This window comes from Anguilla rostrata, chromosome 6, assembly GCF_018555375.3.
Source record: "Anguilla rostrata isolate EN2019 chromosome 6, ASM1855537v3, whole genome shotgun sequence".
NCBI classification, from domain to species: domain Eukaryota; kingdom Metazoa; phylum Chordata; class Actinopteri; order Anguilliformes; family Anguillidae; genus Anguilla; species Anguilla rostrata.
Genome location: NC_057938.1, coordinates 55,037,045 through 55,058,589, shown reverse-complemented (window position 1 = coordinate 55,058,589; position 21,545 = coordinate 55,037,045). Strand labels below are relative to the sequence as shown.

The 21,545-nt window shown below is 49.8% G+C and overlaps 1 protein-coding gene across 10 annotated transcripts in view; it reads left to right on the top strand.

Moving 5' to 3' along the window:
• dnmt3ab (DNA (cytosine-5-)-methyltransferase 3 alpha b) overlaps positions 1-21,545 on the top strand; it is a 147,807-nt gene that overhangs the window by 11,372 nt on the left and 114,890 nt on the right. For all 10 annotated transcript variants that reach the window (XM_064340696.1, XM_064340698.1, XM_064340694.1 and 7 more), the window contains one exon: positions 11,416-11,505. In XM_064340696.1, coding sequence (XP_064196766.1) covers positions 11,416-11,505 — 90 coding nt within the window. The remainder of the gene's footprint in view (positions 1-11,415; positions 11,506-21,545) is intronic.

Here is a 21,545-nt window from a genome sequence, read left to right as displayed (position 1 = left end):
TCACAGGCGGATGCTAATTTCAGCGAAGATGACTGTGGCGTTAGGGCGTTTTGGCATGCCATTAACGAGTGTGTTCTCTACCTTTTGTGACATTTCGGGACTGAGAGGTTAACTAATCCATCGATGCATGGATTAGTTTGTGTCTGTGTTTCTCTGTCGTTAATGATTTGCGAAGGCGGAAGTTAATGATTTGTGCTTGTTAATTAACGTAACCTTATTCTTGATTGATTCCCGTCTCCACTAAATGCTACGCGCTGCGACTGAACGAACCCCAGTGCTTAACGCCTAGCTTAACTCTGTACGGCTACAGGGGTCGTCCGTCTTCCTGACTTAAAATTACCAGCGCTAGTCTGCGGGCAAACTGAAATCCGCTAGCTGGACTCTATGGTCAAACTGAAATCCGCTGGCTGGACTTTATGGTCAAACTGAAATCCGCTAGCTGGACTCTATGGTCAAACTGAAATCCGCTGGCTGGACTCTATGGTCAAACTGAAATCCGCTGGCTGGACTCTATGGTCAAACTGAAATCCGCTGGCTGGACTCTATGGTTAAACTGAAATCCGCTGGCTGGACTCTATGGTCAAACTGAAATCCGCTGGCTGGACTCTATGGAGAGAGAGAGAGGAAAAAAGATGAGAAAGATGGAGAGGGAGAGAGATGGAGGAAGAGAGACTGAGAGAGAGGGGGGAGAGAAAGAGAGGGGGGGATGGAGGGAGAGAGACGGAGGGAGAGGCAGAAGGTGCCGGAACCATGTCTGTATCACCGGGGAACTTCCTCCTCCATCTCCTCCTCCTCCTCCTCCTCCTCCTCCTCATCCTCCGCTGCCGATCGCAGTCTGGTTGCCAGGCAACAGGAGTTGCCTGAAATAACCTGCCGCAGACAGAAATAGAGCAGAGATATGGAGGGCGGCCACAAACGGGCCGTCTCGCGTCCCGCTTCCCGCCCGGCCCCCCGCCCCGGCAGCCTTTGTTCCTCCTTATCGGGGGCAGAATTCTGCTCGCCGTGTGCTCAACGCGTTTCCAAAAAAAAAAAAAACCTTTAAATAATAGTTTTCTTTTATTTCCTCCCCTCCCCTCTCCTCATTGTGGTGCTTTATCGATGTAATCGCGTCGCGGGTTTTGTTTGTAGAGCAAAGGTAGGTATACGGTCGTCTCTCTCTCTCTCTCTCTCTCTCTCTCCGCCGTGTCTGTTGGCTTTTCGATCCCCTTTTTGAGGGGGGTGGGTTGGGGGGGGGGGGGGCTTTTCTGTTTTGAGCTAATGTGTAACCGTGGATGAAAACGCACGGAGGCTGAGCCAAAGTAAACATGCTAATGGAACGGGGGTTTAAAAAAAAACCATATGTGGTTATACGCCATTTTCTCTTTGCTTCTGTTTGTAAAAATCCAGCTTCGGTGCGCGAGCGCTTCACCTGAGGCCATGCATGGGCGTGTGGCGGGAGCCCAGGTCGCTCCGCTGTTCACCTGTGTGTGGAAAGCCTCGGTCTTGGGTTACCCCTGTCCGTCCCCGCTAACACGCGCGCTGGAGGGGTTTTTGAGTTTAGGGACTCTGTGAATATTCACCGCACGTTTCCCCTGACACGCTCGGCGTGCACACACCTGCTCCCACAGGTGAGGGGCTCTGCTCTAGCAACAGGTGTACACTCACCTGCCCCCCCTCCCCCCGATTCCACTTTCTAATATTCTCTTAGTAGCTCGTTTTTCAGTGTGATGCCTGCATTCTGCCCGGTTTCTACTTATTTTGAGGTTATTGTCCTTCTTTTTTGCCCATGTAGTTTGCGTTTAACTCTCCAGTCCCTGTCTGACCTGCAAGCCTCTTTAAATAATAATAGTAATAATAATAATAATAATAATAATAATAGTCCCCGAGATAGATTGGTGACCTGTCCAGGGGGTGTGCCCAATGCATGCTGGGATATGCTCCAGCACCCCGCTGCTACCCTGATGAGGAATATGCGGGTGTAGATAATGGATGTATGGATGGATGGATGGATGGATGGATGGATAATAACTGTGATGATGCCATGGTGGGGGGCTGACCGCGCACACGCTCGTCTCTGCTAATCCGACGCTAGCTTCTCCCGCAGCACAGAAACAGTCACCGGTGACGCAAAATAAAAACTAACCCTCAAACCTACAAAGCGTTTTTTTTTTTTTGGTTTTTTTTTTTTGGTTTTCGGTGTCCACAACGCGAGTGTAATAGGGCACAGACTCTTTATCACCGTTATTATTCTCATTACCTTCATCATTGCTATTATTCAGAACAAAAGAACATGTACTTCTGCTCACCCCCCCCCCCCTCCCGCCCCCCCTTCCCAGAGCTGACGGATCAGCCGGAGCGGAAAGTCGCGGGAGCAGCTGCGTGATTCGCCTCCTCCCGATTCCGCGGAACGCCGCCCTTTCCCGCGGAGCGCCGCGCTTTCCGCGTAGCGTCGTGATTTCTGATAAAGTGTCGAGATTCCGCGCGGTGTCGCGTTTCCCCCGGAACGCCGCGATTCCGTGGAGCGCCGCTCCGGAGCTGTTAGTCAGCAGCCTCCGCATCCCGCTCTCCTCTGAGAGGGATTGTTGCTAAGCAGTTTTTCCACCTTAGCAACCAGCCCCGGCGCCTTAGCGACCGGTTTATGGTCGCGCTGAACGCTGTTTCCGTGGCGCACGCTGAGCCAGCGCCGGGCCCGCCGGCCGCTACAGACAGACAGATGGACAGAGAGAGGGAGAGAGGGAGGGAGGGAAGGAGGGAGGGAGGGAGGGAGGGAGGGACAGAGAGGAAGGGTTTCTGCTGAGTAGAAGAGGTGTGTATGCGTGTGTGTGTGTGCGTGTGTGTGTATTTATTTATATTTGTTTGTGTGTGTGTGTGTGTGTGTGTGTATGTGTGTGTATTTATTTATATGTGTGTGTGTGTGCATGCGAGTGTGTGTGTTTGAGAGAGCTGGTAAACTGTATTGTTACACAAATAGGGAAAATACACATCTGGAGCTACAGCCTCTTAGTATTAGTATGTACATTTGATATTTCTTTCTTTCTTTCTTTATTTATGAAGAAAAATAAATTTACCCCCCCCCTTCTCCTGCCACTCTGCATAATTCATACTCTGTTGTCATGGCAAGCTGGATTTGGCGTTTTTTTTTTTCAGCGTTTGAGGCGGCAGCGCTGGTGGAGTGGGGGGGTGCGGGGTAGGGCAACGGGGGAGTTGTCTGTCTGAGGGTTACGAGTTTGAATCTTAGGTGTGGCACTGCAGTGTGTAAAGGAGCTCTATTTAACCTGCATTACTGGTGCAAGATCCGTAAAGGTGGTGATGTATTAAAAAATAAAAAAGCCTGTGAACTCTGTTCATTATCTGGGATAAAGATATTGGCTCTTCTGAGATAAGTAACGCATTAGCAGGCATAACCTTTACTGTTTCCTGTTGTGAGGAAGCAACCAGTCAATCAATCAGTCAATAAATCAATTAGCCAATCAGGGCTGGGAAAGTTAATTCAGGAAATGAACTGCTAGGCACCTGAAAAATGCCTGTAATGTTCTGTGTGGATTTTTCGCTTAACAGATTTGAATTTAAATCCGGTTTCTGAGTTGACCTAATTTAAGAGGAACTGACCCCTCCCTAATGGTCTGTCTCTGTTTTTCTGTGGTGGCTTCTGCAGTCGTCCCGTCACACTGCTTCACACTGGAAGTTTCCCAGAGGGAATTTAAAAAAAGAACAAATGTAAGTTTTGTAATAATTTAACAACAACCGCAACCATGACAACACTGCCAAATGAATGGTTGAATGTGTCATTTGTTTTTTCTTTTCTTTTTTTTCCTCTTCTTTTTACCCCCTGAGGCTAAAAAGCTGACTTCCTGGTCCACATAAGTTCACACATGGGGTATATACTTTACTGCTCCTAATTTATGCACAGTCACCAATATAATCAACCACTGCTCCAGCTCTCTCTCATTCTCCTCTGTCTCACACGCTCACACACACGCGTACACACACACACACACACATATATGCGGTATATACTACACGCCCAGTCACGGTCACCAGTGTAGTCAACCACTATGTATGCACGCCGGTGGCATAACTTTCTAAAATAGTTTGACATAATTGTGGCTTTTTTTTGGGCAAAATCTGCTCCCCTGATTTCCTGTGTCTGAACCGGTCGTTTTTAAGGTGACCACGTATCCCAGCAGCCCCTGCGGCTCGCGGGAGCCAGCGTTTGGAGACGCCGCCGTGCTCCCTGTGGAGTGGCCAGCTCAATGGTCCTCTGTGCGGAGGGCCCCTCACCTGAGCTGGTCGCGCTTGCGAACGCGGGGTCTAGTTTAATCTCGGTGTGCGAAGGGAAGGGCGGTGATGAATGGGCCGTTGTTGTGTTGCGCTGTGTTTCTCAGCAGGCCGGTCTGTCTGTCTGTTGCAGGGGTAGCAGGGTTAGCGTAGCTTCGCCGCGGCACGGTGTGCGTCATCCTCTGTGGGGTTTCGGCGATAGAGGGCTGGTGCGCTGGCTTGATTTCGATATTTTGATTGCGTCTGGCAACCCCCCCTGGCAAGCCACTGACGCCTCTCCCGTGCTTTCTGCCTCTCGCCTTTGTCCTGACCCTACCCTGGCCCGCTAGCTCACCGTTTGTAAGGCCGGGTCCATGGAGAGTGGCTTTACCCCCTCCCCCTCACCCCCCCCCCCCCTTTACTCAGCACACGCTAGGAAAACAGACTTTTCCCCCCATTCCCAGAGGTCAGCTGAGGTCAACTGAGGTCAACTGTGCGGCGTAAATGAATAATGGAAGGCCCGGCTCCGGTAGCTTTGTCCTCAAGTCTATTTTTGGTCACTGCGGTGTGTTTGACTGGGGAGGAAAACCAGCCGCTCAGGCGCGTGTGATATTGGATATTTAATTTTTTTTATTATTAGTTTATTTGTTAGAGACAGACGCGATTAAACGTTGACGCGATGCCGAAGCAGTATCGGGGGGCGTGCCGTGCGTTTGCAACGGGAGGATATCTCCAGCGCCAGGCCCTTAATTTGGACATTGATGACTTATTTAAATTAAATGCACTTCGTATAGATAAGCTAAATTGAATCTTTATTACGTGCTTAAACGCATAATCAGCGCACGGGATGCAAAGAAACCGAGCCACGGTTTTAATGGTTCCGTTTGCAGAGCGCGTCTCAGATTAAACACGTTCAACTTATTATTCATTTTTAATGCCATTCACCGTGATATCCAGAGCAACAGGCAAAAGAGTTTTCTCCTCTTTTATTTTGAGTGGCGTTTTTTTTTTTTTTTCATTCTCTTGCGGGGGGGAAATCTCTCAGCTGGTATGAATTCTGTGTGCGCTGCATCGCTGGGGACTGCCAAAACGCATTCGAGTGATTCTTATCTGCCAAAAAATGCTGCCAGAGAGCTTTTGAGCGAAACCGTGAATGAAGCGAGCGGTCCTCTCCGTGTTTGTGATGCTTGTCAGCGAGCCCACACAAAAAGACTTTTCACGGGCAAAAGGTAAATATTTCACTCGTCGCCGGCTTGCATCTTGTGTACGTACACAGCTGGATGTTTATCGAAGCAAAATGCCGAGTACGCGCGTCTTCTTAATCAGGAAAGTTAAAGTCGCTGTGCCACCCGACTGGAATTGAACCTGCAACCTCCTTGCGGTTTGATTCCAGGGAATTTGCAGCTCGGCATTGTCACTGCTATACTGTCACAATTTTAAATTCCATGGAATGTAAAATGTAAAACAAAACAAAATGGTGACAAGTGGCCTTTGTAACTTCATTGTAGTATTGTGAATTGATTTATTGTTTTTTGAAAAGCATTGAATCCAGTAGAAGATGATATGATGGGTTTCCATTGAACAGCATATGTTTGAGGCAGGTGAGAGCTTAGCATTACATTACAGTACATTACAATCATTTAGCAGACGCTCTTATCCAGAGCAACTTACTGTACACAACTTTTACACAGCATTTACATTGTATCCATGAATACAGCTGGATATGTACTGAAGCAATGAAGCAATGCAGGTTAAGAACCTTTGCTCAAGGGTACAACGGCAGTGACCTACCCGGGAATCGAACCTGCGACCTTTCGGTTACAAGCCCAGTTCCTTACCCATTATACCACACCGCCGCCCTGCTAACCGCTGCCTCTCTTTCCTGCTTAACCAGTAAAACTGAGGCTTTTCTCTGTCTGCGAGAGCCACTGTGGTGCGTGATTAACTGCCCTGGGTGGGAGGGGGGAAGGGGGTAATTCAAAGCACAGGGCTGATGTATAGCACATGGCATCGCTCTTTGTGTTATGGAAATGTAGCAGACCCGATTAACTCCGCCCTGCGTTTGAAATGCAGCAACGGAGAAAAAGAAAATGGAATCAAACCGACGGCAGGATGTACGGCCCTCGTGGGATGATTGTTTCAGCGTGTGCGTGTGCGTGCGCGTGTGCGTGCGTGCGCGCGTTTCTCCACTTCCTGTGAGCCGCCGCCGCCGCCGATCGTTCGCGTAATTATTATCGTCTTCGTCGTCGTGTTTGAGTGTCTCTTCGGTAACTGGAACGGTGCCGAAATGCGTCCGTGGTCAAAGGAGGGACCCCGAAAATCCACCAGAAATTTTGCGCCCTGGTGGGGGGGGGGGTGGGGGGTTGGTTTGGTAAGCTGATCTTAACTTTGACTTAAGATGAAGGCATTTTTTTTGAGGACATCGGGTGGTGAGTTAATTTAGGTAAATCAGGGGATGGAGGGCTGTGCTGATGAAGAAAGGCAGTGAACACTTCCTTTAAATTACAGGTCAGAGTTTGGAGTCAGAGTGTAGGGAGAGGGGGCGATCAAATCCCCTGCTTTTGTCTTTTTTCTTCCCCCCGTTGCCGCCAAGTCCATTTTATATAGTTTTTTGTGATCCTCTGCCAGCAACCCGTCACCCGTCAGACCGTTGCTATCGGTAACAGCTGCCAGCAACAGCTGCTGGCACCACCAGCGGTTGCCAATCAGCGCCACGGCGACAGGACCAATCAGCAGCGAGTTTGCATTCCCTCTCAAACGGCCGTTCCTCCTCCTGACCAATCAGCGCCACGACGGCCTGCTAGTGACAGGACCAATCAGCGGCGAGTTTGCATTCCCTCTCAAACGGCCGGTCCTCCTCCTGACCAATCAGCGCCACGACGGCCTGCTAGTGACAGGACCAATCAGTGGCGAGTTTGCATTCCCTCTCAAACGGCCAGTCCTCCTCCTGACCAATCAGCATCGAGTTTTCTTTCTCACAAACGGCCGGTCCTCTCCCTGACCACCTCGGCCCTGCGGGCATACCTCCGTAGCTGCAGACTGCGCCGACCGCGGGCCGCTAACAGTGCGCTAACGGGCCGCTAACGGTGCGCTAACGGGCTGCTAACGGTCCGCTAACGGGCTGCAGAGGCTGTAGTAACGCCGGGAAAAAATATATGCGCTGTCTTGCGTTCCCAGGCCGCCAGGGATCGTCCGGTCCAGATCTTGTCTTTAACGGTTGACCTTTACCGTCCTAAACACGCGTCGCACGTGTCGTCCCACAAAATGGCCACAGGTTTACAGGGAGCTTCTTGGCGGTAATCTGTGCTTCCGGGGGCTCAGCCCGTTAGCGCACCGTTAGCAGCACGTTAGCGCACCGTTAGCAGCCCGTTAGCGCACCGTTAGCAGCCCGTTAGCGCACCGATCCGGGGGCTTAGGCCCCAGGCGGCCGGCTGGGCCTCCGCAGTCTTCCTGGAGCGGTCTAATTCAGCGGCCTTGCGCACCGCCAAAGAGGGACGCTAGCACGCTGCTCCTCTCGACCCCTCTAGGTAATGCTCCGTGTCTTCTCTCGAAAATATAATTACGCCCCCGCTAATCCCCTTTTAATGAAAAGATCGGGTACTAAAAAAGGCCTCCGTCTCTATTTTTGATTAGTGTTTCCTTATTTGTCGGGACCGAGAGTCAACACTGAGCTCAGTATTTTGAGCACGTTGGCGCAGGCCGGTTAGCCTTTTTGTTTTAGCGACCCCGTTAGCCGTAGCGAACGGAGTGAAGCCGTGAAAGGATCGTCAGCCTAGTCGTGCTAGTTAGCGCAGCGCTGCTGAACGCATCACTTCCTGTCTGTGCGAAGCAGACTTCCTTAAGGCCGGAGGTCCGAAGCACAGACGGGCTGGCGGGGTTCCTGTCCGTCAGCCGGCGCGGGGGGGGGGTCATGACTTTATCGAAGGAAACGAGTCGGGGGTCATGACTCCACACGTCTCCTTCACATGCTGTTCTGCGGTCGCCACCCTGGTCGCGGACATCTGAAAGTGTACGAACAGTCCCGTTTTATATGTTAAAAGGTTTTATTTTATTTTTGTTGGGGGGGGGTAAAATTTTGTGTTTCTGTTCTGTGAGTTCTAAAAAAAAAAAAAATGATGACAGAACAAAAAAAAAATCTATTTCCTAAATTTGGCATTGTAACACAAAGTTGTTTACACTATGCTGGAAAGAGTTTGCACACAATTTGCACTTAATTAAAACTTAAATGCGACTGTAGCTCCGTTGCCACCTGTGAAAGGGGCAGTACGCTCTGTGGTGTCGGTGACGAACGCCTTTTTCTGAAACTACGATTGTAGATACGATTGGAGAGTTTATGTGGGCGATTTTTCCGCACCGTTCACCCATCGACTTCCATAAAACTGTTGGTGCGCTGAACTAGGCGGCTTAACTGGCTACGAATAAGGTCAGAGTACTGTGAATGACGTCGGCCATCTTGGCTAGCTGATGCTAGCTGATGCCAACACTCCCGGAAAACAGATCCACTTAGAATGGCGTGTAGTGCAGTGGGCCTCGAATTATAACTCAAAGATTCTGGGTTAAATTTTCGGCTGTGGTGCGGCAGTTGTACCCCTTCATCAAGGTGCTTAACCTGAATGGCTTCAATAAAAATCTCCCATTTGCCAAAATGGATTCTATGTAAAAAGGGGGGGAGGAATGCAGCCTGTGTTAGTTGCTCTGGATAAAAAGTGTCTGATAAATGCTTGAAATGAAATGATTGCGGGGTCCCTTAATCTTTTCCGCTGTTCGAAAGAGCGGCTGGTTTTTTTTTTTTCGACGACAGACCACGGGGGTGGGGGGGGGATGGGGCGGGAGTGCGGAGGCTGCAGAGGGGGCGAGCTCATGTCGTACCGTAAAGTGCAAAATGAACCCTTTCGCAGGGCTGCCCAGGAACCTTTCCTGTAGTAAAGCCTGTAGCCTAATGGGAGCCATTTCCATAGTGTATCGCCAGCCAAGTAGGCGAGCCAAATTTCCACTGATCTTTTTTGTCTGGCTGCATCTGTTGTTGCTGTCACTTTAAAAAACAAAAAAAGGAAAAAAAAGTATCTTTTAAAAATCGCGGTTTAGCCGTTTACCTTAACAACACCGTCGCCATGCCAAAAATGTGTAACAGTGCTGGAGTGCCAACTGAGATGTTCTGGGTTCTGGGTTCAGCGCTGGCTGGACTGCTGCTGTGGCTGCTGACAGCGCAGCGTAGCGGTTAGCTGACTGTGCTTCTAACGGGGAGGGGCTGCAGGTTCAAGTCTCAGGTGTAAACAATGCCATAATCTCTGGGTAAACGTGCAGTATTTAACCCTTTGAAGTGTATTTTTTTTTGGAATGTTCAGAATGTCAGTTTTCTAGAACTCTGTTGCTTTCAGTTACGGTGATGTGATTGACAACAATTCATCCTCAAACTTTTGCCACGATTTTGAATCATTGATTCAAGGGTTCAGCGCTCAGAGACAACAAGAGCTTGCTACGATTGCAGATTGAATATAGTAAGTCTCTCATCATTTGGATACATATATATATTTGAGTGTGTTTTGTATCTGTAGAGCGGTGCCACCCCCACCCCCCCACCACTCCTGCATACACAGACGCGGTCCATTCGAATATGAACTAGGCCCTGTCCACTCAACTGTCCGCTCAGCTATAGGATTAACAACAGAGGGGTCTTCTTCCCTCCTGAGGAAAAGGGGGGGGGGGGGGTTTGTGAACTAATGCATGCCCTGAAAAGGCGGGGTGGGGGTGGGGGGGGGAGACACGGTTTTATCTGTGAATAGAGGGGAAATCGGGGGGGGGGGAGAGAGGGGCCGCGAAAATGTCTTTGTAACCACGGCGTCGGGGGGCTCGGCCGCTAAAGAGCCCCCAGCAGCCCCCCTGGGACAGTATAGCGACCGCGCGCTGTTTGGATGCGTCAATCAAAATGTCGTCCCTCATTGTTTGGATTTCCTCGTCCAGCGGAGTGGGGGGGGGCACCCAGCAGATAGTCAGACAAAACGCTAACGCTAGCTGTGCTGCAACTGCACAGAGAGGAGCGCTTCTCCACGACTGCGCACAGTTCTTTAAATTTAGTTTAAACTTTTCCGTTGATGTTTTTTTTTTTTTTTCTGAAACTGAAATAAAAACATATATGAGGTGCTTCGGTGGTGTAGAAGCCCCCCCCCCCAAAAAATAATATCTATATACACATTTTTTTTGGCTGAAGGTTAGCTAAATTAGGACATTAGAACTCATTAGTCAAGGCTAGAATTTGAGCTGGTTAGCCAAAGCTAACACTGTACACTTGTGGTCTTGAGGCCTTTCTCTCCTATTAAGTATTTTTGGCTCTCCAGAAGGACCACTGCAGTCTGTTAAATACATTAACATATAAATAAATAAATATATACGGTGCAGCGCTGTAGGCATATGCCAGTGTTTAGGAATAAAAGAGTGTCTCTTCGTGTCTACGTGCTGCAAGTTTCCCCTCATTAAATTCCGCAACAAAAAAAAATCCACGACTCAAAAAACGGTGATGCTGAATCCACAACCGTGCACACAAAAGACTGCTTAACTTCTGTTTGTTTGTTTGTTTATTTATTTATTTATTTATTTAATCGCTGCCTGTGCTGAGAATTCGGTTTCCAAATTGCTAGCCTGTCTAAATAATTGATCACTGTTGTGAATGGAATATGCGAGGGTGGTGTTTCAAAAAGAAACCTGTGAATTATTTTTTGAAAGGCTTTTGTGGCTGTGTGTAGACCGTATGTGTCTTTGTGTGGTAATGGCTCAGTCCTGTAAGGTGTCTCTTTCTGTCATGTGCGTTGAGTGGGTGGGGATTGTGTTGGTCAGAAGGATGAATGGAGGTAATGTGGAAGGGCCTTGATTGGATTAATTAGATGGCAAGGTTTTATATCAAAACGTTAAATCTGACGTGTAATAAGGTGTTAGATCTTCTGAGTGACATGTTGTGAGGTGTTAGATCTTTTGAGTGAGATGTTGTGAGGTGTTTGATATTTTGACTGACGTGTTGTGAGGTGTTAGATCTTTTGAGTGAGATGTTGTGAGGTGTTAGATCTTTTGAGTGACGTGTTGTGAGGTGTTAGATCTTTTGAGTGAGATGTTGTGAGGTGTCTGATATTTTGACTGACGCGTTGTCAGATGTTTGATCTCTTGACTGACGCGTTGTTGTCGTCGCAGAGTGAAGAGCGACTGGACCAGGAGAAGCTGGGCAACAGCCTCCCGACCCGCAAAGTTGGGAGACCTGGGAGGAAACGCAAGCAAATATCGGTGAGGACCCGCCCCTGCCACCCCACGCCGCCCCTGCCCCGCCCGCCGCCTGCCCCTACGCCGCCCCGCCCCATGCCCGCCCCCTGCCCCATAGCCGCCGCCGCTGCCCATGCCCCGCCCTCCGCCCCAATGCCCCGCCCCATCCCCCTGCCCATACGCCCCCCGCGCCCCATGCCGCCCCACCCTGCCCTACACCCCCCCCCCTGCCGCCTCGCCAATTCCCTGCTCCATACGCCCCCTGCCCCACCCCCCACCCCAGCCCCGCCCTGTGCCAATTCCCTGCCCCGCCCCAATTCCCTGCTCCATACGCCCCACCCCTGTCCTGCCCCGCCCCTATGTTTTGCCCCAATGCCCACCCAGCCCCACCCCTATGCCCCGCCCCACCCCTGCCCCGCCCCTGCTCTGCCCAGCCCAGCCCCTATCTGTGCCCAGTGCCGCGCCCATATGTCCCACCCCCATGCCCCGCCCCCATGCTCCGCCACATGCTCCACCCCTGCATGGACACACCCTCTACCCCCTGCTCGAGTGCATGTGTGGCCCGTAGTGGTTTGTGTAGATTCTGTGTTGGGTGTCCTCTCATCTTGACCAGTTGGCCTTTTGTTGTTTTTTTTTTTTAATTCTCAGACCTATGGCTTGGTTTTCATTTTAAACGTGTGCTTAATAAATAAAGAACAAAAAAAACATTTCACATTTTCACGAAGTCGGATTTTGGAGAGCTAATTTTCTGATGGTCTCTGAAGCTAACAAGATGTGTAAGTACACTTTAAGGTGGAACGTGTATAGATCCCAAATCTGCTCTTCATCCAGTGCTGGGAGATTTGATTCAATCCAGTGTCACCTTTAGAAAACTTCTGTCAATCCAAGAGCAAAAGTTTACAGGTTAATGTGCAAGTAACTTACGTATTACAGATGTTTCAATGAGTGCAGGTGTGTAATGAGCTTTCCTCTTAAGGTTGAGTGTGTAGTTGTTAGGTCTGCTCTTTTAAAATTTAATATGAAGATAGAAATTTTATAAGTTTTAAATGTACGTTTTTTTCAGGTAGAGTGAGATTTCTCATTGCGTATCAATCAGTCAATCATTTTATTGTTCCGTAGGGGGCTAAAAAGAGCATTTAGACTTTTGGCGGATTAAAAAAAAGGTTGGCGGTGGGAGGAGTGGCAGATGAAAGGGGGATGTGTTACCGAAGACAAAGGCCGGGGCGCGCTGCGGTTAGACTGAACAGAGCCCGGGTTCTCTGCAGTGGCAGCCTCTTGTCGGCTGAAAGGGGGACACATGCGGAGGCCTTTTCAGGACCCCCCCGAAACCGTGCCTGCTTTTGAGGCGATGCTGCCCTGCTCCAGCCCGCAGCAGCTGCTGTGCCCCCCCTCCTCACCCCCCCCCCCGTCACTCCACCCCCCCTCTCTGGAGAGTGCCGGCGTTGAGCTCCCTGCAGGAAATCTGAGGCCTGGCCGTCGGCAGGCTTAAAATCGGGCCTACGGTCCCGCCCAGTCCCCTCTCGCTCCGCTTCTCAGAATGAAGGGGGGATTAATTTCTGCCCCTGGGGGGGTGGGCCGGGGGGGGACACTTCCCCTTCCTCAGCCGAGGGTCATTTCTATTTTTGATGAGGGTGACAGCGTGTGTGACTCAACCCCCCGGGAACCGGTGTGCAGGAACGGAGGGGTTTACGGGTTCAAGTCCAAGAAAGCGGGGGCACAGCTCTCGCGCACTTGTATAAGTCGAGGCGCTCGACCTCTACGAAGTGCCTCGGTGAACCGCCGGGCTGTGGAAAGGTTGGAGTGTTTCTGTCGCGCTCTGAATTTAAAAGGACTGGTTAGTGATTTATGGGGACGAAAGACAGAAGCGAAGCTCCAAAATGAGACTCAGACTGGGTGTGTAAAAAACGCCACGAAAAGTGACGAATCAAAGAAAATAACTGTTTTGTTGTCAGTGTTTAATTAAAAGATGTCGCTTTTGAGCGTATTTTAGGCATCTTTTGGTGGTCAGCAAAAAGAAAGAAAGCCAAGATCCTTATTCTTAAGGAGCAGTGCTGATCTAGTGTAAGGGTTCCCGAGTTCACATCCTGTCCTCACCTTAGCGTTGTTATCTAAAAGGCACAGTCAGCCGCTGATGGGCTCTCCCACTCTGAGTGGTTTTATAAATACGAACCCGGGCTTCGCAGAATGCTGTTAAGTTCTGTGTAAAGACCGGGGTTTGAAAATGTAAACGGTCGGGAAGCTGAGGCACTGCCTCTGTGCTGTCAATGTTATCGCCTCAGACAAACCCCTTCAAAGAGAGGCCAGGTTCAGCGGGTTCCCGCTAAAAACCCCTATTTATACATCTGAGCTCCTGTTCTTCGGCTGGAAATGTGTGTTATCTTATGGGGTGGGGCTACAGCACACTGTATCAGTCGCCCCACTGGAATAAGAAAAAAAAAAACATTTTCAATGGGCTGCTGGTCCTGCCACTGTGTGACAATTGCTTCTGTGTTCGGGACCGCGGCGTACAAAAAAAAAACGTCTTGTTTCTCCACGACCTCCCCGAGTGCAAATAAAACTAATGAAAAAAGGGGGAAGCCAAAATGGAGGCCATGTTCCTCATTGTACGGCGCAGCAGGGTCACCTGAGTGCTCTGAGGTTCTCATTGGTCGAGGCGGCTTGCGGAAGCGCGGTGTCCGGGGCGACGCACGGCCTTGTGTGACTTGGCAGACGCAGGCGGGCTGATTAGGTGACCAGATGTAGACGGAGACACTTTTTCGATGTTGTGTTTTTTTTTTTTTGGGGGTAAATTTGACCAGGATGAAAAGGGTTATTGCCTCTACTCTGCAGCAGAATTGGCCGATATCCTCGTAACAGAAATCTCCCCTCCTCCCTCCCTCCCTCTCTCCGTCCGTCTCTCCGTCTGCACAACGGAGGGTTTCTCTGCACCGATCGCCTGCTCCACAACTGCCAAAAAAACTCTGTCTGCTCTCCCTCTGGCCAAAACTGAAAGAACACACACACACACACACACATTTGTAGTGGAAAGCCACTTCTAGGATTTCATTTCGTCAGCTGCCGGGCTGGCCGGCTTGGCTGCCGGGCCCTGGAAAGGCACCCCGGCTCATTCAAGGACAAAAACCTTCCCGCCAGCCTACCGCCATCCGGCCGCCATTGCCTGCGATTATAAACGGGGGTTAGGGGGGAGAAACGGGACAGGCTCCACCAATCACGGAGTTCGTTGGTGACAACCCGTTAAACAACCGTGAAGGTGATTGGTGGATGCTGCTTCCTGCTGGTTCCTGCAGCGAGGCCCAGAAGTTTACCCAGAAAATATCCACCAATCACCATCGCCATTGTTGTTTTCGGTTGTCACCAACATGCTCTGTGATTGGTGGAGCTCTGTGTTTACTGTATTGTCGTCTCATACTGGTGCAGTACGTCTGTTGTGCTTCTCGCGACGCTGGAGGGACTCAGCTTCAGGCCCACAACGCTCCAAGTGGCGAGAGGCAGGGGGCTGGGGGCTGGGTGTGGGGGGGGGGGGGCCCTGGAGTGGGCCGCGAAAATTTGGCAGCGGGACGTAGCCTCGTCGAGAGCGAGCGCAGGGGTTCCGCGGGGCTGCCAGAAGCGGCAGACTGTGGCCGTTACCGCGGTAGCCAACTGCCCATTTAAGGAGACGCTGCTCCCCTTTGTGTATTCGCTGCATATTTATTTAATTTTTCTCGTGTGACTTTTGTTTTTTTTTAGTGAGATTAAGCAGCACAAAGGAACCCCCGGCACTTAGAGCGTAACAGTAGCAACGTCTCCATTCTCCATTCTGAAAAGCAGTTATTCTTATTAATTATGTGTGTTTGTATGTGTGTGTACATGCGTGTGTGTGTGTGTGTGTTTGTGTCTGGGAGGAGGGGACACAGCGACATGTTGAGATTCATTGATTCCGTTGGAAAGATGTTTCCGGTAACGTGGTAATGCGCTCCCAGTGTAGCCAGTGATAAATTAGTGCCGAGCCTCGGCTGTAATTCATCATTAATGGCTGCGCTACTTTGTATGGTGAACTTACTGTATTGATCAGGCCACTGTTGAGAGGGCCGGTGTAATGATTCGTGATTGATAAATGATCCCCCGCAGGTATCGATAGCGAGCTTCTTTAGTTTGACCTTAAAAGTTTCTTCAATGACAATTTCATGGGACCAGTTGGCAACATTTTAAATGTGGAAGTGAAAGAGGAAACGATTAAAAAAGAAGAAGCAACCAAATCACCACATCTTATCAGTGCCTTTATCGGGGCTTATCAGTGTGTTCTTATAATTTTAACCGTTTTAAAAGCTGAATATATTAATTGAACATGCTCCTGTTAAAAAAACCTTTTTTTATATGTCCTGATTTGGTGTCGAACCTGCAACCTCTCCCTTGCACTACATGAGATACAGTCTGTCGCTGTGAAGAGCAAAACCTTTTGCCTGAGTAAAGCAAGCTAGTGATGGTCGGCAGCTAATTTTATCCCATGTTTTGTGTCAGCATCCAGTGAGTCCAGTGTGTACCCTGTAAGAGACGATTTAACGCTGAACATTTTGTGCTGTGCCTCTTTAAAATCCGCTGCAGTGCAGCCGACACGCTTCGCCGCCTCCCCCACGCGACTCCGGCGCGCCGAATCGAGCCGTCCCGCGCGCTTCGCTTCCGCCACTTCTCCAAACATCGGCTAATTTCCCTCCAGAGAGTCTGCCCCCCCCCCCTCCCCCCCCCCCCCCCCCCCCGGCGTGAACAAGTTCTCCTCAGAGAACCTTGCAGTAAACATGGCTTTGGGGGGGGGGGGGGTGGTGGTGAATTTCATGGGCGGTGTAACTTTAATGGCAACCCCCTATGGGGACAGAACATAACGCAATATATTGTAAATGTGTGGACACACAGTCACAATATATACGTCCATCCATCCATTATCTGTACCCGCTTATTCTAGGCAGGGTCGCTGGGGGTGCTGGAGCCCATCCCAGCGTGCATTGGGGCGAGAGGCAGGAATACACCGTGGACAGGCCGCCAATCTATCGCAGGGCAATGTGTGGACATACATTCACAATATATACAGTACATTTAAAATATATATTGCAATATCTGAAGATGGAGCTTTGCCAATATACAGTGAAGTGTTGCAATATCTTAACATCTTTTACTTCAGAGTAGTTTTGGTGTGTTCCATTTTCACTTTCGTGAGGGTGGGGGCATTGTTCTACTGCTTATTTTCATAAATTTTTTTTCATTTTTAATTTGTTGAAATTGTTACTTTGCCAGCAAGGGGGTGGAATTAGCCTATAAAGGCTATTTATTCTGTGGCTAAACTTACACAGCCAGTTTTGTGTGACTGGTTGAACACGAGTGTTTCCAGAGCTAATATTTTCAAATTTATCGTGCCGGTGGTTTTAATGTTGAACTTCATTTGAATGATTGCTTTCAGCAGTGAAAAATGGAATTAATATTTTTCTGGGCTCAATTCACCAAAAGAGGAAAAATCCTCTTAGCTTTTTTTTTTTATTGTAGGCGAAATAGCAACCAACCTTTCAAAAAGGAGAAATGGGGCACGTCAATTAAACTGCGGTCGGATTAAGATTTGTTTTAGCAATATTGCCGCAGTCGGTTTTTGAAAAGCGAACCTCCAAAAAGCAACCGTCCGATAATCACGAGCTCAAAGTGTTTCTTTGCTGTTGAACATTACATCGTGCCGTGTAAATCAGAGCAGTGCAACGTTGGCGGGCGGATGCATTTTCATTAGCACTGAGGCCCGTGTACCAGTTCCTGTTTACACCAGCCTGTCCAGTGGCGCTCATTTTGATTGGTTCGTTCTGCGTACGGTGTTTAGCTTCGGTGCTTCTCGTTTGAAGACCGTCTTTGGAAATCTGCCATCACTCCCACACAAAGCTGATTATTGGGAAAAGGGGGGGGTGGGGGTGGGTACAGAAAGCCAGCGGGCTTCCTAAAAAAGATCAGAGAGATACGGTGAGATAACTGCGTTCTCTGGCCGCTCTGTTCCGCAGGACGTCTGTGGTCAAAGAAAATCCATTTTCCGATGCTCTAGCGTCCAGTTAGTGTTGTGTGTGTGTGTGTGTGTGTGTGTGTGTGTGTGTGAGTGTGAGTGTGAGTGTGCGTGTGCGTGTGCGTGTGCGTGTGCGTGTGCGTGTGCGTGTGCGTGTGCGTGTGCGTGTGCGTGAGTGTGTGTGTGTGTGTGTGTGAGTGTGTGTGTGTGTGTGTGTGTGTGTGTGTGTGTGGTGTTGTGTGTGTGTGTGTGTGTGTGTGTGTGTGTGTGTGTGTGTAGTGTGTGTGTGTGGTGTGTGTTGTGTGATGTGGTGTCTTTTGTGTGGGTGTGTGTCTGTGGTGTGGTGTGTGTTGTGGTGTGTTGACTGGCGTGACGTGAGCGTGGGAGCGTGTGTCAGTGTGCGTGTGTGTGTGTGTGTGTGTGTGTAATCCGGTGTGATCGGTAATTCGCGGTAAGAATTACGACGGGGCAGACTGGCAGTGTGGTCCGTGCCTGGCTGTCCGGGCCCGCTTGCAGAGGCCCCCCAGGAGTCTAAAGCAGGTTTATTTGTCCGCAGGTTCAAATCCAGATGTCTGCACTTATTCTGTGAGTTGATTTTGCGCTCGTGTGTATATATACGCTCTCGGTTTTTGTCTGCTCTGGGGGTTTGGAGCAGGGGAGGCGGGAGGGGGGTTTGGGGGGGGGGGCTTACCGCTGGAGAGTAAGTTATTTTAAAGCTGGCCGCCATTTGGTTGACGTTCTTCGTCCTTCAGGCTGTGTGACGCGTTTAAAAAGTCGACCGTCGCTCCCTTTTCCTCCGTGTCTGTGGTGTGTAACTGTGAGCGATGCAGAGGGAAGGACATTAAAAGAAATTTTAAAAAGGCGGGAAAACGTACTTAAAATGGACGCCTCGCCGTTGAGAAAGAAGCCCGAGAGTATCTGTGAGTGTCTGCTCACGGAGCTCTACTCTTATTTATTTCAGGGCAAATGGAGTTTGAGCAGCACGATGAATAAAACTGCTTTGCCAAAGCCAAGTAAAAACAAAACAAAGAAAAGAAAAAGAAAGAAAGAAAGAGAAGTTCAGAGACAGAGCGCAGCTTTCATCTGTCGGCTCAAAGGTGCTGCTGCTGTTCACCGCAGTCAGTTCCGTTCGGGTTCGTCCGCGCAGCGGGTTTTTCACAAAGGGGCCGGTGCGTCAGAGCGCTTCACAGACGACACAGCGCCAGCCCCCGGCTCCAGGCGGCCGCGTGCTCTTCCTTCTCTGACGTGCGTGCTCTGTGATTGGTGGAGCATTTTTCCCCTCCGGTTTCCATGCAGGAAAAGTGGGGACAGCGACAACGTCCCCTCCCTGCTTCAGTGTCTCTGCCGACCACACCCATCCCCAAATACCTACACCCATCCCCACACCCAACCACCCCAAATACCCACACCCACCCCCAATACCCACCCCCACTCCCAATACCCACGCCCCACCCCGCCATGCCGGTGTTCCCACGGCGACAGGAGCAGTGTTTTGCCGCGCGGTGTGGTGGCAGCGGTCGGTGGTACCCTGCTGCTGTTGCCCGCTGTGACGGCTGCCTGTCTGTGACTCAGGGAGGACATTTTCTGGTCACTGGGTCACTGTGGCTGTTGCATAACGTCGGATGCCAGCCTCTCTCAGACAGCGAGCTTTATTGCTTTGTGCTCTCTCTCTCCCTCGCTCTCTCTGTCACTGTCCCTCCCTCTCTTGCTCTCTCTCACTCTCTTTCGCTCCCTCTCTCTATCTCGCTGCCTCTTTCCCTCGCTCTCTCACTCTCTCTTGCTCATTCTCTATTTCGCTGCCTCTCTCCCTCGCTCTCTCTGTCACTCTCCCTCCCTCTCTTGCTCTCACTCACTCTCTCTCTCCCTTGCTCTCTCTCTCTCCCTCTCTCCCTGTCTGGAAGGAGATTTCTGTAATCATTGTTGAGTTGAATACGTTCCCAAGCCTTTTTTTCTGTGCTGACTGAACCGTGATGTGGTTATCTAATGTCTTCTAAATGGAAATACCTCTGTCTGAATAATTGGCATAAACATGGACTTTGAAAGCTGTTCATCACAAACTAAATGGCTATCCCACCCCCCTCTAGCCTCCACCCCCACCTCCACCCCACAGAATAACATTATGTAATGTACTTTTTGTAATGTAATACAAAAAAATCCATGACTAATTGTTTTGAGCAGTTTTTTTAATGAAAGGAGAAGACTAAGGTGAAACAAGTGAAAAGGATCAACCTTTTTCTACGGTGGGGTGAAATATTTGAGACCAAAGCCCGGAGGGGGGCAGGCCTGGGCTCGTGCCTTCTGGTCACATCCGCCCGACTGGAAATGCCTGGATGTCATCGCTTATGACGGTTATACAGTGCGCGCGATTTTAAAAGAGCCCTGTGGTATGCTTTTTTAAACGCGCGTGGTACACGGTTTTAAACACGCTCAATACTCTATTTAAAATGTATATAGCCTACGTCGTACCGTGTTTTAAAAGTGTGCGGTACACTGCTTTAAATGCGCGTTTTACACTGTTTTAAACACACCCAATACGCTGTTTTAAATGTATATACAATGTACATTGTTTTAAAGCGTGTGTGGTGAACTGTTTTAAAATGCGCGGTTTCACTGTTTTAAACACGCTCAATACACTTTTAAGTGTCTGTGATAAACTCTTTAAACTGCGCGGGGTACACTGTTTTATACGCGCAGAGTTTGTTGTTTTAAACGTGCCCGGTATGCAATTTTAACCGTGCATGTACTCTGTTTGTGAACTTGCTGCCTATGCCATTTTAAACGCGCAGGGTATGCCGTTTTAAACGCGTACGGTACTGTGAGTCTTCAGCTCTCCTCGTGGCCATTTCAGGAGCTGCCAGTCTCTGCATCCCGTACGGGGGGGGGGGACCCAGGTATTCCGCTAACGTTTTCAGGATCGTCTCCTCAGGTCATACGGCACGCTTCTTTTCCAAGAAATGAAAGGGGCGTTTCTCGCAAGAAGAACGAGCTTTTCTTTTTCTTTTCTTTTTTCCTCTTATTTGACTTCAGCTGCTTGATCCTCCTTTTCTGATGAAATATGCATACGCGCACACGCGATACAGCCTCGCGCTCCCCTGCAGATCTGCCACAGCAGTCGCGGGAATAGCGCGGGCGCGCATTATTAATTTACCGCCGGAGTGCGCGAGAGAGACAAAGTGAAGGGGGAGGCTCAGGTAAGCATCGCGCCGGCGCGTGTTTCTCTTAACGGTGGATGATAGTCGCGAGCGTTTCTCGTTTCGTTTGGTGTGTCTGTGGCTGATCCATAAATTATTTGTGTGTTTGTTTATTCATTTGTACTTTTTCTGTTGCAGACCGTGGCTTACTTATGCCGTTATGCTAAACCCGTATTCAGACTATTATTACCGTTGTTACTGTATGCATGTCATGCCTTCCGCCACATATAGGAAGTTCTCTCCCTCCTCTGTTGTTTTGCTGTGTATGTCGCGTAGTTTTGATACAAAACACCATGTCATTGACGGCATTTGCTGTTCTAGAAGATTCCGTGTCGTTGGTTTCCAAAGGTTTTTTTTTGTTTGTTGCTTTTGCACCCACAATCAATATTATTACCATTCATGTCGTCCCGAAAGATTCTGCAAGCAGTATTCCTGATTGTTTTCTCGGGAGAGTCCCCGTCTGGAATTCGTGGCCTTCGAAGACCCCCGTGCTTCCAAAAACCAATCCCCTCCCGCGTACGCGCCGACCGCCACCGAGGCTTCACCCCGAGACGCTGATTATTTACACTCCGCCTGGATGGATTGCTTCCCCTCCAAAATGGAGTGTGTTGTTTCAGTGAGATTTGGATTAGATGGAATCTCCTTCCGCAATCAGTGGTGCGCCTCGGTCCGAGGCTCGCGATTGGCTGAGGACAAACGGCAGCCTGCTGTCTGCTGCGTGAGGAAGAAGGTTTTTTTTCCCGCTCTGAGCTGCTAGCCTCTCTGCTCTGTTATTTTTATAGTTTCATGAGCGGCGAGTGATGTGTCTAATACTTCAGCGGCGTGTTAAATGGCGCTTAAATGCTTTCACTTCCTTAGCAATGAAGGGC